At 41.1% G+C, this 18,884-nt stretch overlaps 1 protein-coding gene across 1 annotated transcript; it reads right to left on the reverse strand.

Annotated features, from left to right (window-relative positions):
* Window positions 1-11,913: 11,913 nt before the first annotated feature.
* LOC108272031 (inhibin beta B chain) lies at window positions 11,914-15,992 on the reverse strand. The gene is made up of 2 exons (XM_017480111.3): window positions 15,136-15,992; window positions 11,914-14,055 (listed from the first exon to the last, which is right to left on the reverse strand). Exons 1-2 carry the CDS (start codon window positions 15,545-15,547, stop codon window positions 13,298-13,300), a joined length of 1,170 nt encoding a protein of 389 aa, XP_017335600.1. The 5' UTR covers window positions 15,548-15,992; the 3' UTR covers window positions 11,914-13,297.
* Window positions 15,993-18,884: the final 2,892 nt, after the last annotated feature.

Consider the following 18,884-nt stretch of genomic DNA (forward strand, 5'->3'; position numbering starts at 1 on the left):
CTGTTTAAATAAATCAGGTAACTGGGTCTACAGTAATGGGATCAGCACAAAGCTTTGGAAGTTATTTCAAGGGGCTTTCATAATGCATTGTGGGAGTAAACTAACACAAACAGTCTTCATGTGACCTGCTGAGAACTGTATACACGATTGTAGGCATATATGATATGGTTGATTTGCAATACTTTGCTAGCCCATCAGCGAGACAGAGAACACAGTATTAGGTTCATATCTAGTCTATCTCTGTTGATTGGTATGAAGGTAAGAGGTTATACTGGTTACAGAACAAAGCATTTTGGTTGGAAGTATACATTCTGTATCAATGTTTGATATAGAGAAACCATGTTAATTTGCCCAATAATTCCTTTACCCAATTGATTAACCTTTCCTTATGCCTAGTTCGCACTACATGATTTTAAGCCTGATTTACAAGTCGCTGAGCTTGCTGACAAAACCCCTTTGATCGGAGGCAAATCAGCAGGCAATCGGCACTTGCCAATCAACAGTCAAGCGTTATGTGTGAACTACTCAACGACACATTGCTGAGGCATTGCCGACGCTAGACAGATATTTGGCATACTAAACCACTAAATAAACATCCTGTGCTCTATAAAGTGTCATCACTAGCAGTGATTGTGGCGATAAGCTACAGCCAATGAGAAAGCAATGCATGGGGTGAGGTCACCGTGAGGAAGTGAAACCTGTGAAACATATGGCAGAAGCATAAAGGGGAGAAGCTGTACAACTTTTTAAGATTCAAAGAAGACATTCTTTCACCTACTTTGTCTTTTGCTTTTTGGGGTTACTTTAACACAAATCATCGTGCAAACAGCTCACACCACTTGTTTCTGTCCTACGTCCATCTTCTTTCACATGTGGTTTTCGCGTCATATATCCATGTCACTTCTCGCATGTGTTTTCGTGACAAAACGTAGGCTGGACACAGAGTGACAGAGTCAGTGTCAGATCGTGTAGTGTGACTTGATGAGAACTGTATATGACTTGCTGTCTTGCAATAGGGAGTCTTGAAGTCATTGTGGTGTTGTCACTAACCCTAGTGAGAACATAACAATGACTTCAAGACTCCTGATTACAAAACAGCAAGTTGTGCAGTATGAACAGCAGAGTGATCTGCCGACATCGAAAGTCATGTAGTGTGAACTTGGTTTTAGTCTGCAGAGCCCAGTTGGCCATTGACCCATCAGCTGGCAATCATTTCCACATAGTGCTTGAGAGCCCTCACAGGACACACACCCAGCCTGGGCTCATTTTCATCACCTGGTTTGGGCACAGTAAGACATTCACAACTCTGGTCTCCAACACAGACACCACATGTGACCAGTAGTGCGTTCAGTTCTCTTACTTGTCTGACCGTAGTGAGGGCCAATAACCAAGCAAACGCTATCTTAAGTGAAATCCACTTTATATCCACATTTTTTATTTTTCATTACATAAACTGCTTAGCACGAAAAATAAATAAAATCATACAGCTGTAGATGTGGTCCACTGTGTCCCAAAACATCCTGACCCAAAGTGCTTTTCTCTGCCCTTTCCATGAACTGCACTGGACAGTGAGTTTTCTGTTGTTTACAAACAGAGCTTTTCCCACCTTAGCTAAACTACCTATTTGTAAATTTTCCCAATCCTTGTAGCGGTGGATTTCAGTGAGACAGTGACGGGAATATACAGTACTTAGGCTGCTTAGAATCTGCCTCCTTTCTGGATCAGAAATGATCTTGAAAAGATCTCTGGCCTATGTAATATTACCTGGTTCTATACTAGCAACAGGAACCTGCTGCCTCAAAATGTCCTTTTGAGATTTCGGATTGAAGGAGGTGACAGTCTCATGCTCCTGGACCTGTGTGCAAAAGACCTGCTGTGTACTAACTTTTTGGAAGGTATTTTCAGTCTGAGATGTCTGGTGAACTGACACTACATCATAATAATCAGGGCATAGTTGTGGATAGTGTTTGTATTGCTGATCTCCGTGTAGTTTCTGGTGTTGAATTGCACGTTGTAGCCACTTGAGCCACTTCCCATGTGTATTCACTTTGACACATTCATTCATCAACTGCAGTAACTATAGATAAATCCCCTGACCACTGAAACCTAACGTGTACTGATCAGTGTGAATCCCATAGACGAGATTATCGGTGAATTTTTAGCAGTTTCAGCTCAGGGAAGTAAATAACTGTATTTATGTTGATTGTTACTGCAACATGACTGTAAAAATCTCTTGTTGATGCTACCCAGAGTATAGTCTGGCATTGATATTCAACTGTTTACAGAAAATTTTCCACATATTTAAAGAAAATTGTATTATTAGTAAATTTTACTCACAATCATAATCAATACATTGCCTGAACCTTCTTTCTTTCTTTTCATTGTATTTCTATATGTTCTTCCGTGGCTCATGTCTCAGAAATTGAAAGAGGTATTATTTGCTATAAGGACAAGTAGCCTTGTGACAGATTGTCAGGGTGATGAGAAGGTAATGTGGCTGCCTTCATTATACTAAATACTTCAGAAAGGCCACTACTGACAGAGAGAATCTGGATAAAGGTATCCATTTCAGGGCCTTTGACCTGAAAGCATTTCACTGAAGATTTAAGTAAATGGAGTAACTATGAGGGCTCTATGCTATTAATTCCCAGTTCACTCCACAGGAAAATTGGTTTAGGCTAAACTTGGATAACCTAAAACTATGGGGTTTCTATAGGATGTTGTCACAAGTAATTTGACGTGTGTTTCTGTGTGTATGAAGCCATACACTGCATCATTAACTGCATCATTGTCATGCTATCTTATATCTTTCTTCTAAGGCTGAGGTATTAAAGGTGATGTTTACTTGAGTTTACTAGTGTGGAAGCAGGGGTGTGCTTGAGACTCCATCCAGTGATCAGGTGCGGCACATGAAAGGCCTGCTCGATGACCTGGCAACGGATAAGCAGGTCCTCCAGGGCGTGGTCCAGCAGACGGGTATTCCAGCTGCGTCACCCTAAGAGGGGACTGCAGGACGAACCCAAAGCATTCTAGGAGCTGTATGAGTTCGCCACAGAGGCATGGAGCTGGCTCATTGCCCAGTGGGCAGCCCGCCTGTTGGAGTACCCCGACCTGAAATGGGGAATTTTTTCAACGGGTCGGCCACACACTCTGACTCTCCAAGCTCAGGGACACCTGCCTAAGGTGGTTGCTGGCTGAGGGGTGTGGCGCAGAAGAAGTGCTTGACCTCATGGTGCTGGAACAGTTTGTCGTCCGACTTCTGGAAGGGATGACTGAGTGTGTCCAGTGACACCGACCCGCATTGCTCAAGAAGGTGGTCCAGCTGGCAGAGGATCACCTGGCAGTGTATCCAGGGGCAGACAAGCCCCTGTATTGTCTCTCTCTCTCACCCGTCTCCTCTGCCTCCTCCACTCCTGACCCCTGCGGGGTCTAAAACCCCAAAACTAGTTCCCTGAACCATGCTTTCCCTCTCCCTCCCTCTCCCCCTGTGTCTGCCTCTTCTCTGCCCCAGGTGGTTAAATCCGGGGTTGCAGGTGTGTGAGTAAAGCCTGGGCCAGTGTGCTGGCATTGCAGGGAACCTGGGTATTTCCTGGACCAATGCCACGCGATGGAAGTGGGGGCATTGGTCCTGATCCCAGATGCACCGCAGATGCCCCCGATTGAGCCGATGCCCTACATGCCAGTGAGTGTTCAAGGGTGTACATACCATGCATTGGTGGATTCAAGCTGTAATCAGACCTTAATTCACCAATGCTTGGTCCAAGGTGAGGCACGGTTGGTGAAGGTGAGGTGTGTACAGAGGGATTGTTCACCAATATCCGCTGGTGCTGGTGGAGTCTCTCTCTCTTTTGAGGTGTTCATCTCTCCCCTTTTTATCCTCACCTCCACTCACTGCGACACAGAACATTTACCCATTAACACCTTCATCCTCCCTTCACAAACCGCTGCTCAAGCATTCCCCCGATTCCATAAGTAGTATTACTGTTAACTAGAATTTTCAATAAAAGTTCATTAAAAATAAATGAAAAAGGGGACGTGACCAGGGTAACAGATTCTTTTTTTTCACCATTCCTAGGCCCACTAAGGATGGTAGAGTGATCAGAAACTTATTGAAAGACTTTCTTTGGTACCCTTTAGTAAGTTTGATTTAGATTAGATTGATTGTGAAACATGGCTACTGCCCATTCCAGTGCTTTTACAGTGTAAAGAGATTTCTGTGGGTCAGAGGGATATGCTGGGAGGTGTATTGAACACTGCATGTGCGACCCCCTACATTTACTCGGTGATGTTTCAGTGGCCACCACTTGAGGCTGTCAATTGATATAGATAGCCATTGTATTGTCCAGGAAAATTTATTTTGTGCAGAATTGAATGACTTCTTTAGTGGTGATGAAACTCTACTGTAGTTCTTGTGCAGAGGTGGGTTGGCACCCCATCCAAAGTGTCCCCCGCCTTGTGCCCCGAGTCCCCTGGGATAGACTCCAGGCTCCCTGTGACCCTGTGAAGGATAAGCAATATAGAAAATGGATGAATGAAGTCCATGCGAATGAGACTCCGTTGAGCACAGACTGCCAACTATATGGGGCTCAGTAATGTTGTAGCAAATGTTTAAAAATGTATTAAGTTAGCTTGTATATATTTTTGTCATGTAACATTTTTGAATTGTTAATAGCAGAGCAAACTCCTATGTGTGCCTTTTCACCAGCCTATTCCTGACTAATGAGACTATCTGTAGCTCAGTGTGTCATGTACGAAACCTTCTAGTGCAGCACACTGTGTGAGGATTAATGGGATGGAAGGTTATCTGAGTGTGAGGACGCATGTGCGGGATTAGAGTAATTTAGTGGGTCTGTGGGTTAGTGTGTCAGTGTTTCAGTAAGTCACTAGGTTTCCTCGGATTACACTCTTCTTTGTATTAACCACACATTGCAGTCCCATTCTGGTTGCATATACTTTCACACTCTACATGTTGTCTTTTCCTTACACAGACACAAACCTGCACATTCATGCAAAAAATAAAATGCATGCACACATCTTTCCATAGCTAACAAAATGGATATTGTGTCTTGTGGAAATGCAGTTGCCCTGCAATTGAATGGTGTTCCCTGAAGGGTGTATTCCCAGCTCAGGCACAGTGTTCTTGGGATAGGCTCCGGATACACCATGACCCTGGCTAAGATAAAGCAGTTATTGAAGACGAATGAATGAACACATACTGTGGCAAAATGGAGGGAACACGTATGCATTTCATGGTTTTTTGCTGGAAAATAACATGACATACAACGCTTTACTCTTCAGTATTGACATACCTCAAAGTACTTATGATAAGACAGTTATTATATTTCATTGTGGAATAAATTCTGCACTGTTTTGTCAGTGACATTTGTGCTTCACTGACATTTGTAATTAAATTAAACCTGTAATTAAAATCCTTGTAGGAAATACAACTCTCATGCAATTTACTGGCCCAGTGAGAGAAATTAGATTAAGAGTGAAGTGTGAGCTTGTAAAATGTGTAAAATGTGTAATAGCTGTTATGTAAAGACATGGGAATTCAAGAAAGGGAGTGGATTTTTTTTAAATTAAAGTGGATGCTACCTAATAATATTCTTTCTCTGTACTGGGGTGGAGTTTTCCAAGTAACTGTTTGAACTCTAACATGTTTTGTCAGCCAATATATGAAATAAGAAAACTAAAATTTTGCTACTTCTTATTGTCCACTGAGTCCATGGAAGGACAAATGGGAAGGGCATCAAATAGGAGAAAAAAATTATGAGTGCTTTATGGACGTATTTGGCCCCTGTTTGAGGTTTTCAACCTGACAGTTGTACTCAATTTAGTCCCTAGTGGTCAGGTTCACTGTGACACCCAGCTGTTGCACGAATGACCCCCAGGTATGTGGTATGTACTTAAGCTGCTCCTCAGAAACAATGTCTTTAGGAAATTGAAAATGCACAACAAATAGTGTAAGAGGGCTTCCACCATTTGGAATAGAGTGGGAAAACCTGGAAGGTAGATGAGACAGAAGGAATCACAAAAGCAATCAACTACAACCATTATAGTGCCTACAATTCCTAAGCCTTCACAAGGCCAACAGCATGATGTACTGTTGTGTTTGGGAAATGGAAATGCTGGCAACTGCTGTGGGACTTTAATGTAATTCCAGCACCTGAAAGCTTTTGAAGAGAAAAGCACATGGCTGGAAATTTGCAGTATGAGGTACTTGATGAAGCTTCTAATAGACCACTGATAGCAGCTGGCGAAGGCAGAAAACACTGCAGTTCCTTGATGGTTTTGAGGGTGGAGCAAACCCTACACAATACATACATTTTCCACCTAAGTGGTAAATGTTTTCCACATAAATACTGTTTTGGTTATAGAAAAGAACCACCTGTTAATGAAAGAAATAGACAATGTTGTAGTCAATGCCCTATAAATTGAGACCAAGACAAGAAAGAGGAAAAATCTTTATGGTTTACGAATCCAAACTGTATTATCATAAAGTGATGATGATACTAGCATTGCTGAACTAAGCAGAGTGCAGCAAAGAAGCACCGGTGAGCAGAGCCAAAATACAAATGCTGATTACTGCATAAAATAAAGAAAATAAATAGTTTTTTATTTGTGTTATCATCATCTTTATCTTAAACATGTTCTTAAACATGTCTTAGGTAAAATTGAACCATCCAGAGCACCCTGCTTCTACTCTGCATGCTTTAGGACACTGTGGACTGGATGTCTATGATGAGTAGACTATGGTGCCAGGCAGTGAGGAACAGCTGGAGCTCTGAGGCAAGTACCCGTGTACAGACTAAGCTTCCCTCTCTCCTTCAAAGTTTGGAGATGGCTACACAATAGCAAATGGTGTCATACTGCTCAAGTATCCTCAAATGAGGTACAGGTTGAGACATACAATACTTAGTCATTAACCAATACTTGACTGAGCTTTACACAACATGGCACTTGACACAACATGAGAATATGGGGCAAAAATCAAGACAGAATTGTTATGAGTTATCTCACACACATTCCTTATTTGTACATATGTAAATGCACCTATTACTCAATTGAAAGACTAGTGAGCTGTCTGAGATATCTGCATTTGCAAGTTACATGTTAACTTATGGTAACGTGTGTTATTACTTACATTACTTTACTTACTATGCTTACTGTACAGTGGAAGGTTTAGAAGAAGGTCAGTCAATACCTCTGCTGGTGGCTGGGTGTACCCTGAAGCCTCAGCAGGAGTACCAGCAGTAACCAGACCAAGCTCAGTTTCCCTGTCTTGAAGCATTTCATCTTGCTGTCTTGAAGCATTTCACCCTGTGCCTGCAATTCAGGACCAGTCCCACCCCAACCTCCTTCCTTTTCCTACAGTACCTCAGTGCCAGCCTGTGAGACTTTGGGGTAAGTAAAATTCCTGTGCTGTTGGACTAGTCTTCATCACTCACTGAGCTTAGTCTGGGTAATGCTGGTACCCCTGCTGAGGCTTCAGGGTATGCCCAGCCACCAGTATTGACTAGATATTGACCGAGCTTCTTCTCATCCTTCCACCACTGTTAAAAGGACTTTGTAAATCAGCAGTGACCAGAGGTAGATACAGGCTCTGAATTTGCTGGGTAAACCTGACTTGTCCACTTCTGCCATCTAGGATTCCAGAGCCGTAGTTAGTTGCTAGGATTAAGGTCCTTGAAGTTGCAAGTGAACACCTTTGTTTGACTTTTCACTGACATCTCAGTGACGTATAGGTCTGGAGCATGTCAAAACGGAAATAGTTCGTGACCTTGTCGATGAACTTGTCGGTGACCTATAATGCTCATCCTTGCCATTATGATGAGTCTCACAAGGTCCTGCAGAATACACCTGATACCAGGAACTGATGTAGTCCTCAGGCCAACCATTAATGCCCTTATTACTGCACTCTGACATTGCAGCTTTCATCAGTATATTCATGAACTATGCAAACAGGATGACGGTAGATAGATGATAAAATGTAGTCAGTTATATTATTATATTATATTATTATCCAATTTTATACCTCTAATTTTGACTCTCAGTAGGAAGCTGTCATAGAAGCTAAGCACAAGTTCCCTAATCAGTTCAAGACATTCTGTAATCAGTTTCTGGGGGATCAAACCATAGGCAATAGCCAGGACTATCAAAATCACTACCAGGCCTCCTCTGTCCTGAGCCTCCCTAATGAACTGGGTGACCAATCCCATATATTGCAGGCAATCAGGAACATTTAGACCCCCATTTCGGCACTGAAGTGTCAATGTACTTCAATGTTCTTATACTCCTTCAACTACTTGGATACAAAGTTATAGAATGTCTTGCCCGCCACACTTCCTTATAAATTACACCATTTGTGCATGCTGAATGGAACGCTGTCTTGCCTCTGTGGAAGATCACCTTCAAGGTATTCCAGAAATAACAGAGGAATTTTGAGCACCACTCAAAGACCTTAAAGGCACCATTAAGGGCACTTTAAAGGCACTCTACCTCTGTCCAGACAGTGGTGTGTTTCCCGATTGTGTCCTGGTGTTCACTAAGCCTTGTTTTCTAGAGTCTGTGTTTTGTTTCCTGATTTCTTTGTTCGCCCATGTTTCTCAATTGTGAATATGGATTATCCTTTCTGACGCTACCTGCTTGTGTATTTTAATGCTATGGCTCATGACAAATATATACACTTTGCCCACAAAAACACTATGTCACTTTTATGCGCTTACATCCTGTAAGGCTCATCCACTTACCACATCTTACAAAAGAATTGCAGCTACTTGGAGTCTGATATACAAGATACCATGAGTGAAATAAGGAATGTGGTCGTATAGGTGGATTGGAAAACTGGTGTATCAGGTGGCTTATTATGCCACCCCATCATCCATTGAGGATTTCTCATGCTGAAAATGAAAATTCCAGTAAGCCTCTTCTTGATTCCCTGGGCTACACCAAGTGGAAATGATGGCTATGAGTTTTCCCCAAGTTGATTAGTTATACATTGTGAACTATACTGGTCTTGCTTGTCAGAACCCTAGCCTGAGAAGGTAGCAGTACCATAGCCTGGGACCTTAGAGCCAAGTTGATGTTCATGTGTGTCATGGCCTACTGGCAGAGCCTAAGAGTGGGCCAAAAACCTGGTCGTTATGGGACACCCAAGTCAAGAGAATATGGCAGAGGTCTCCAGCCTCCTGAGAAAGGTGTTCTTGCTGACCAGGTAGGAGCCTCCCTAGGATTCCTTTTGGGGGGAGACTACAGCCTACAGAACCCTCATGGAGCCCATGTTACCTCAGCAAGTCTGTCCTGTGGCCTCTTCAGCCAAGCCAGAGGCTTATAACTTGGCCTTGCAGCCAAGCCAGAGGTCTGAGACACACTGCCTCCTAACCCTGGTGAGGACATCATCACCCCATGTTGCTTTTGACTGTAGTGAGGATGTTGTTGCTCTTCTGTTTTTTTCTCCAATTCTATCCACCTTCACACAAGATATTATCACTCCACCTTGCTCAACCTTGCGGAATACGTTGACATTAGTCCACCTTGCCTTGCCTCACCCTGCCTCGCTCCATCTTTGCAAAGAATGTCTTCACTTGTTCCAGGCAATTCCACCCTCAAGTCATACTGCCACTTGGGAATGTTCTTCCCAGGGGTCCAAGACTCCCTCTAGATCATACAGTCATGCTTTTGAAGCCTGTTACAATTTCTTCCTCTGGATGCGTTCTGTTGGTCTGAATTTATGTGCGTCATTATGGCCATGTGCATTTGTTCTGATTCTAGTCTTGTGCCCACCCCTGTAGTGTCACTGGTGTGTTTCCTGATTGTGCCCAGGTGTTCTGTAATAGTCTTTATATACCCTGTTGTGTCTTAGTTTGTACAGTCACTTGTGATTGACTTGTGATAGTCACTTAATTCTGAATATGGATTCCCCTTGTCCCATTCTATGACAGCAATTCACTGACTGTCCATAGTAAACACTACACTGATTTTATGCACTTGTTTCCTGCTTCATCCATTTACTGCACATTAAAAAACTGCAAACAAATTACAATTATTAGGTGCAGGTGAATGTATACCTAATCTCTATAGAACATTGTTCTCTATAGAACAATCCAAGTTTTTAGGTAGTCTTAGTGAAATTGGTTAACAAGTTATATAAATTCTTGTGAATGTCACATGTTAGCACAATTGGCATTAAATAAGCAAATAATAAAAATAAAAGTCTTCCAAAGTACGGATAAAGCCTTTAAATATTAGAAGGTTGTGTTTAAGTATAAGTTTAAATACTTAGTAAAACTTTGTAATAACAAAGTCACAGGCAAGGCCTCTGCCAAATGCATTAGCTGCAGCAAGTGCATTAGCTGGCAACAGACAAGCTCCTACTAAGCCTTGGTTCAGTAATAGGTCACCTAAGAACATAATCTGTTTCCTTTAAGTGCCCTCCACCAATATTGGCACTCTTGGTAAATATGAGCAAAGAAGGCTGTGAAAAATTGTCTTTATTGTTTAACCTTTTGATCTTTTGTTAAAAACATTCAGAAAAATATTCTGCTCTCATGGATATCAAACAATTCCAAACAGAACACAGGTTTATAAAAATATCTTTGTTAAATATGTGTGTAACAATTATTGCCACCCCTATAAGTTCATATGAGTAAAATATTTTTGACGTATATTCCAATTGATATTTAACATTTTTTAGTACACCTGGGTGACTAGGAACAGGAAATTGTTCAACCATGACTTCCTGTTTCACAGGGGTATAAATATGAGGTAACACACAGGCCAGATTCCCTTAGTCATTCATAACAATAGGTAAGACCGAGGAAGATGGCTGTGATGTGCAGCAAAAGGTTGTTGAGCTTCACAAAATGGGAAGTGGCTTTAAGACAATAGTAAAAGCATTGAAAACGCCCATTTCCACCATCAGGGGAATAATTAAGAAGTTCCAGTCAACTGGAAATGTTATGAATCAACCTGGAAGAGGACGTGTGTCTATATTGTCTCAATGCACTGTGAAGAGACTGGTTAGAGTGGCCAAAAAAATCTCCAAGGATCACAGCTGGAGAATTGCAGAAGGTAGTTGCGTCTTGGGGTCAGAAAGTGTTCAAAACTACAATCTGAAGTCACCTACATCACCACAAGTTGTTTGGAAGGGTTTAAAAAAAAAAGTCTCTAATCTCATCCAAAAACAAACTCGAGAGTCTTCAGGTTGCCAGACACTACTGGAACTTCAAATGGGATCGGGTTCTATGGTCAGATGAAACCAAAATAGAGCTTTTTGGCAATAAACACCAGAGGTGGTTTTGGCGCACACAGAGAGGTAGCCATATGGAAAAGTTCCTCATGCCCACGGTTAAATATGGTGGTGGATCTTTAATGTTTTGGGACTGTTTTTCTGCCAGAGGATCTGGACATTTTATTAGGATACACGGCATCATGGACATCAAATATCAACAGATATTAAATGAAGATTTCAGTAAATTTCACAGTGGATTTAGGTCTTGAAAAAAAGATGAATGTTTACTTGGCAAATATAGACGGTCCATAGAAAAACTAATTCAGGTGTTTGCCCAAGCAAACACACTCTTTGCCTTTCAGACATTATTGATTTTAAGTGCTCTAAATCAATAACAGATCATATACAGATACCAACCTGACAATCTAAATAATATTTTATGAAACTCTTTTTGCATTAAAAATATTTATGTGCTTTATAGTTTTTTGTAACCCCCCCCAAAAAAACCCACACAAGTGGCCCATCTTCTGGGTTAGTTACTACTTAGATAATACTTTATCTAAGATAATACTTTCTCTAATGAATTTTTCCCCCCCCAGATGACATAAATATGGTGTCATATTAAAATATATCAGTTTTCAGGTTTTGATATTTGAAAAAAAAAAACACCTAATAAACCATTTCTTTTAATAGGTAAATATTTATTTCTTTGAAATAGAAAAAAATCAATATAATTACACTATACAAGATTTTCAAAATATAACACTTTAAGAAAATAGCACATTGTTACAAAATTATATAAATTAAATTTAAAATGAATGACTTTTCTGAGAACTTAACTTACAGTGTTGCCATTTAGACATAACTTACTGTGTATTTAGCAGTACTAATGAAAATGGAAAAACTAAATAATATACACATGTGAATGATTGAAAAAAATAAAATAAAGAAATGCATTTAAATTATTGCATTTTGAGAGATAAAGTGCAGCCCCCAAACATGAAAAAGCTTTCCTGGAAAACCTACACGTGTTCCTGTCAAACATGCAAGTTATAAAGGCAGAAGTTACATAAGCCTAGCATTAGAAAGACTTTGTTCTTTTATGTGGCCCTGATGGTGAAATCAAGAGAAGTGTAAACATGGAATATGAAGCAAATGATGATGCCCTAACCCTGAAACATCCCCATGATAAAAATGTTTTGGGACAGGAAGTGCTTTAAAAATCAATGAAATGATAACTTTTTGCAAACCTTACATAAGTGAGCTCTTTGTCTTTCAAGGTTGTTGAAAAGTTTCTGCATAGGATTTGAGCATAATTTCAAAATGTTTGCAAAAAAACAAACAAAATCTAAAAATATAAACAATATCTAAACAAAATAACATGACTAAAGAATAAGTCTTAAGTTAATATACTTGAATAAAACACCTCTAGCACACACACACACACACACACACACACACACACACACACACACACACACACACACATCATTTGCTAATGCTTAACGTAACCAAAACAGTACCTAAAAAGCTTTGAGAACTTTGGTAAAACATGTCATGTTTTTACTAGATATGCAGATTTAGACATAATCTAATTTATATCTAAGCTTCTCAATCCATCAGCAAGCAGACATCAGTGTGTCACATTTACCATATTGTATACTTAGACCTTCATTTCAGAATGTGGCAATAATTAAATGTTTACCCATCTCATTGGGTAACCAGGCAGAGGTCAGGCCAGTGGCCTCAGATGAAAACTAATCAAACAGTACAGTGAAAAGTCTTGGAGCCTCCCAATAATTGCTATAGAGGTGTCAATTCAGCTGTTCTGCATTTATATATTTATGCTATAAATATCTTACAGGGGTAACGAAGAGATGATATACTAAAGCGGCTTGGTTATAAACTCTGTTCAACTGGATTGCTTTATATTCTTACTGCATGTAATGTTTCCCTCCCTGGGTATTTGAATGTGTATTTATAATCTCACACGATATCTCAGAAACCTTCATGGTAAAAGTGCCTTTCTGCAACGTGAACTTGATTCTAACAATCCTTATTTGTTTACGTGCACCCACAGGACTCCACGATCATATCAGGCACATCAGTCTTCACAATGCTGTGCTGCGAGTTAAAATAGACCATGGAGAGTGGACGTCTCTGGATGGGAACGCAGCAGGATGAAACAGCCGTGTGAATGCCATTGGCCTTCAGCTGGCTGAACACTGTGGCATGGAAGGAGGAAGCGATGCCTGGTGAGCCAGCCAGGTGCTGCGGGCACTGGCCCATACAATAGTTCATGTGGTAGCCCTCTGGTGCGATGATCCAGTCCTGCCACTGGATATCCTGGAACTTGATATAGAAGTCCTTCTTGCAGCAGACGCTGACGTCATCACCGCAGCTCAGAGAGCGCTTGCTAACTGTATGCTTGGGGTCGTCATCACGGAGCTGAACCTGTGCCACCAAGTAGGACCTCTGGGATGGATCAGCACCACTCTGGCTGCACAGGTTTTGGTCTCCCACTTCACAGTGCACTTCCAGCTGCAGGCGCTGCTGCCTACCATCCAAAAAGGCCTGCATGGTGCGGGTGATCGGAAAGGTCTGCCACCCACCCCTTACTACCTCAATGCTGCGTTGGATCAGGAGGGTGCGGTTGCCACTGTTTGTTTCTGACAAGTACACCTGGGCAGAGACACGGCCAGCCGGGAGGGGACTGTTGGTCGGGTGCACAAACACCCATAGGGAGGACTGCAGCACCTGTATGCTTCGACCTTGCTCCTGCAGAAACTGGAATGACAAGATGGAGCTGGAATCCACATCATCTGGAAAGAAATTGAACATTTTTATAGAAGAAGTAAGAGGAACGGATGCAGGAGTAGGAGGACAAGAAATGGATGGATCTTAATAGAACTGTGGAAGGGACAAAGGGTAAAAGATTTGAGGGGAATAAGCGAAGCAGTGCCTAGATTTATTTTGTTTATATACTATTTTTGATGCAAATACAGAAGGACCTCACCAGCATGTAAATTTACAGCATTCATTTTTATCTTCAAAGCTAGGTTACATGACTACTGAAGATTTAAACAGAAGTCAATTCAACACTGGAGATTTTGCTCTTACGTGTAATCTTCTCTGTTATTTTTCACACTTATACCCCCATCTTAATGAACTTACACCTTAAATTAAAAGTTTTAAAGCCACAATCAGGAATTTGTAAAGCAAGTTGTAAATGTAGTTTCGCATTCATGGCACTATGTGGGTCACAGCTGATAACTGTTAAAGCTGACACCAAAATAGCAGGTGATTACATTCTATCATTGTACACTCTTAAAACAAAGGCTGTCCCTCTGGAGTCAATCTTAAAGGCTCAGTGAAGAACCCAAAAAGCTGAGTGTTTCCCTATCAGAATGACTCCAAAGAATAAGAAGCTACGATCTCTGAACTATTCTAAGAACCCTTGAAGAACCATTTTGTTTCTGTTGAAGTACTGTATTTAAAAAAATAATAAAATAAAAGCTCTAGTATGTCAAACTATTACAAATCCATAGTCAACTACAACAGTAGGCTATTATGTTAGTAGACTATGTCAAAACATACACCTATTGTAACTGATGGTATATCTAAATAGTATGCCAATTACTCTACAAATCTGTGCTTTCATTTATTTTTCAAAACACTTGCCACAAAGGGGGGTGGAAGCACTTTTATGGGTTAATTTTGTGAAACTAAAAGATCCTTCAAGAACCTTTGGAAACAAAAGTGTAGCCTATAAACACTACTGAGACACTGACACACTACATAGTACTGGTTTTAGTATGAGTAGCTACTAATATTATAGACTACTGGGTTCGAAAGTAAGTCAGTATAATATTATATAGGCTTAACTAAACTAAGGTCCTTACCTATATTTGCAAAACTGACGATCTCGTACGCCTGGTCTGTGTGCTGTGCGCTCGCCAGGTTGTTCTCCAGCTCCACTGTGCCGTCCGCTCGGACGCGTCCCGCGTGCAGTTTGCGCAGAGCAGTGGCGAGCGCGGCGCGCGGCAGCGTCTGCGTGATGTTGGGTCTCTCCCGCAGGTGAAGTTTGCTCAGAATCTGCTGTTTGGCCAGTTCGATGAGGAACCGCTCCTCCGAGCCCTTGTCCATGTGTCGAGCGCCGCATGTCGTGCAGCCAGTCACCGCTCCAAGGCCTTGGGGCACGAGCGCGCTCAGCAGCACGAGCGAAGTGAGAACAACACCGCGCCACCCATCACCACACAGGCATGCCCACACGGCTGGGTATAAAAAAGAGATTGGTGCCGAAGCTGAACACATGTTTGTTTTGTTTTTCTTTGTGGTGGTGGTGGTTTTTAAACTTCAAGTCCTGTCCTTTAGCATTCACAAGAATTGGGCTTTTTTTTTTTTTTTTTTTTTTTTAAAGAAAAAAAAAAAAGTAAGCGCAAGAATAGGTGATGCTGTCGCTGAAGGATGACTGTGACGCGCGGCTGACTGGAGGATGGTTTGTGCCAGAGGCAGAGCAAAACTGGGGTAATCCACCAAAAGTTATGACACGTCCAATCAGCGCACCAATGAACGAGTCAGGACGCTCGGACGCGCGCGCACGCACGCACGCACACACACACACACACAGTGAGAGTGTGTTTGAGAGAGACACTGTTACGAACAATACAATAACAAAATTTACTATTACTACCGTCTGTGGGCACAAGAAAGCAAACAGAAGGGATACAGACATAGTACGTGCAGTATAGCCACACTTGAATGCCAAAATCCTGGCACTCGGTCAGGGCATCACTGGCAGAGAGAGAGAGAGAGAGAGAGAGAGAGAGAGAGAGCGAGCTAAGTCCAGAGCTCAAGACCTTTATCCCAATGACCTCCATCCTGACACACATCTAAACCAAACAGTCAACTTCAGGAAAGCATGCGGAAGCACGTGTTGTAAATATCATGCACTTGGCTGTTCACCTCCATGGGAAAGAACAGACCTAATGTCAGACTAGGTATCTATTTTTACATGGCCTGTTTGTTGTTGAACCTGTGACTTGAACACTATCAGGGTGCTTTGCACACTTTAAAAAGCGTCGCCCTGTTAAGTGTAAGTAGGGGATATATCTCGTGTTGTTTCTCTTTAATGAACGCATTTGCACCTTCAAAACTAACATTAGCCTGATTTTCCTGAAAGCCTAGTCGCCGCCTAGCAGCAGGACCCTGGAGGTGCAACAACTACAGGACACGAGCCACAGGTCGCAGTTCAGGTGCTTTTGCGTGTGCTGTTATTTAGGCTATAGAAATCAGATTCTGCGGAAACCCAGAGCACAATTAGGTTGGATATCTCAGCAGTCGATTAATAAAATGCATGGAACATTTTACAATTCACGCTGAAGCTGATTAGAGAGACAGAGGACCACTTTCATGTCAATAGATTTGTAAACCCCCCCCCCCTCAAAAAAAAAAAAAAAACAACCCTTAATCTAGAATAAAAGGTTGTGAGGTTTTTGGTACGAACCAAAAGTATTTGTTTACCTGCTCGATAAGGCATTATCTGAAACAAATAGCCATTTTCAGGAAAATTGCACAAAAGTACACACAGAAACACACACATACACACACACATGTATTGCACAAACTCCACCCTTTGCTTCATCAGATTTTCTTAGTGGCAACCCTAGAGAGAGAGAGAGAGAGAGAGAGAGAGAGAGAGAGAGAGAGAGAGAGAGAGAAATAACTTGTAGAAGTTATTTAAGGATTGTAGGATTCAGTATTGTTCAGAATAACCATGTTCACAATGCACATTTTAGGAAAAAAAAGGAGGGTATTAAACTGTAACTTTCGATGTGCCAAGTTGTGATACCCATAAGGGTATAATTTTGATGCATGTAGTGAACCTTTACGGTCATTGAAAATGCCCATTTCCACCATCAGGGCAATAATTAAGAAGTTCCAGTCAACTGGAAATGTTATGAATCAACCTGGAAGAGGACGTGTGTCTATACTTTCTCAACATACTGTGAAGAGGATGGTTAGAGTGGCCAAAAAGTCTCCAAGGATCACAGCTGGAGAACTGCAGAAGTTAGTTGCGTCTTGGGGTCAGAAAGTCTCCAAAACTACAATCGGAAGTCACCTACATCACCACAAGTTGTTTCAAAGGGTTTCAAGAAAAAAGTCTCTATTCTCATCCAAAAACAAACTCAAGAGTCTTCAGTTTGCCAGACACTACTGGAACTTCAAATGGGATCGGGGTCTATGGTCAGATGAAACCAAAATAGAGCTTTTTGCCAATAAACACCAGAGGTGGTTTTGGTGCACACAGAGAGGTAGCCATATGAAAAAGTACCTCATGCCCACGGTTAAATATGGTGGTGGCTCTTTAATGTTTTGGGGCTGTTTTTCTACCAGAGGACCTGGACATTTTGTAAGGATACACGGCATCATGGACTCAAATATCAACAGATATTAAATGAAACCTGACTACCTCTGCCAGAAAGCTTAAAATGGGCCGTGGTCGGATCTTCCAGTAGGACAATGATCCAAAACATACATCAAAATCAACACAAAAATGGTTTACTGACCACAAAATCAAGGTCCTGCCCTGACCATCCCAGTCCCCTGACTTGATATCCATAAAAAACCTGTGGGGTGAACTGAAGAGGAGAGTCCACCAGCGTGGACCTCAAAAGTTGAAGGATCTGGAGAGATTCTGTATGGAGGAATGGTCTCAGATCCCTCGCCATGTATTCTCCAACCTCATCAGGCATTATAGGAGAAGACTCAGAGCTGTAATTTTGCAAAGGGAGGTAGCACAAAGTATTGACAAAAGGGTGCCAATAATTGTTGCACACCTATATTTGAAAAAGATTTTTTTTTTATATATATAAACCAGGTTTACATGAGAGTTAGAATATGAGTAGTAGAGTAGACTGCATTGTTTTTAACAAAAGATCAAAAGGTTCTGCTAATAATCAATTTTTTTTTAACTTAACACAAACACTTGAATCATGCAAAATCATGCAATAGTGAGTTAACTTGTACCTTGGACTGAACAAGAACAGATCTGGATTTTACAGGTGGCCTCATGTGCATGCTGTTGACTGTGGAGCAAAGGTCACAAGAACCTTCCAACTAAGAGTACCATTAGCCTTCAAATATATCTGTGGAAGTTCATCTGGATGATGTCTAGGTTATGATGTCACTTTAATTACTGTTTGTTCATGTGGTTTTGGAGCCAAATGACTGTACTGTTAATGATAATACAGTATACAGTATACAGTAGTTGAATCAGCTGATTACTCTTTTCATTATTTTATTGTTGAAAGATTTGCAAAGGCTAGGGTAAGACTAAGGTACTTATAATGATATAAAATACTGACTCTTTTTTAAAAATAAAATCTTTAAAAATAAAAACTTTATAAGCAGTAAAACTAAATCAAGTATATTTTTCTGTCATTTTGGTAGAGTAGGCTACTCACAAACTTTTTAATATGTTGGAGGCTGATTACCGTTTACCTTTCGCTCTGACACATATTTTTGAATTCACAAAGAGTTCCTTTAGTAGGTGATGGGGTGAATTACAGTGGATATAAAAAGTCTACACACCCCTGTTACAATGGCAGTAAAGTGAAGTAAAAAAAAAAGTGAAAGTAAAAAGTAACTA

The sequence above is a fragment of the Ictalurus punctatus genome, chromosome 11 (genome assembly GCF_001660625.3).
Source record: "Ictalurus punctatus breed USDA103 chromosome 11, Coco_2.0, whole genome shotgun sequence".
In the NCBI taxonomy this organism is placed as follows: Eukaryota; Metazoa; Chordata; class Actinopteri; order Siluriformes; family Ictaluridae; genus Ictalurus; species Ictalurus punctatus.

What these genes read in the sequence shown, in the direction of transcription:
- LOC108272031 (XM_017480111.3), bottom strand. Translation starts at nt 15,547, where the DNA reads ATGTGTTCAGCTTCGGCACCAATCTCTTTTTTATACCCAGCCGTGTGG. An exon ending in CGTCAGTTTTGCAAATATAG is followed by an intron (nt 14,056 to 15,135) that starts GTAAGGACCTTA and finishes ATTTCTTTCCAG; the next exon opens with ATGATGTGGATTCCAGCTCC.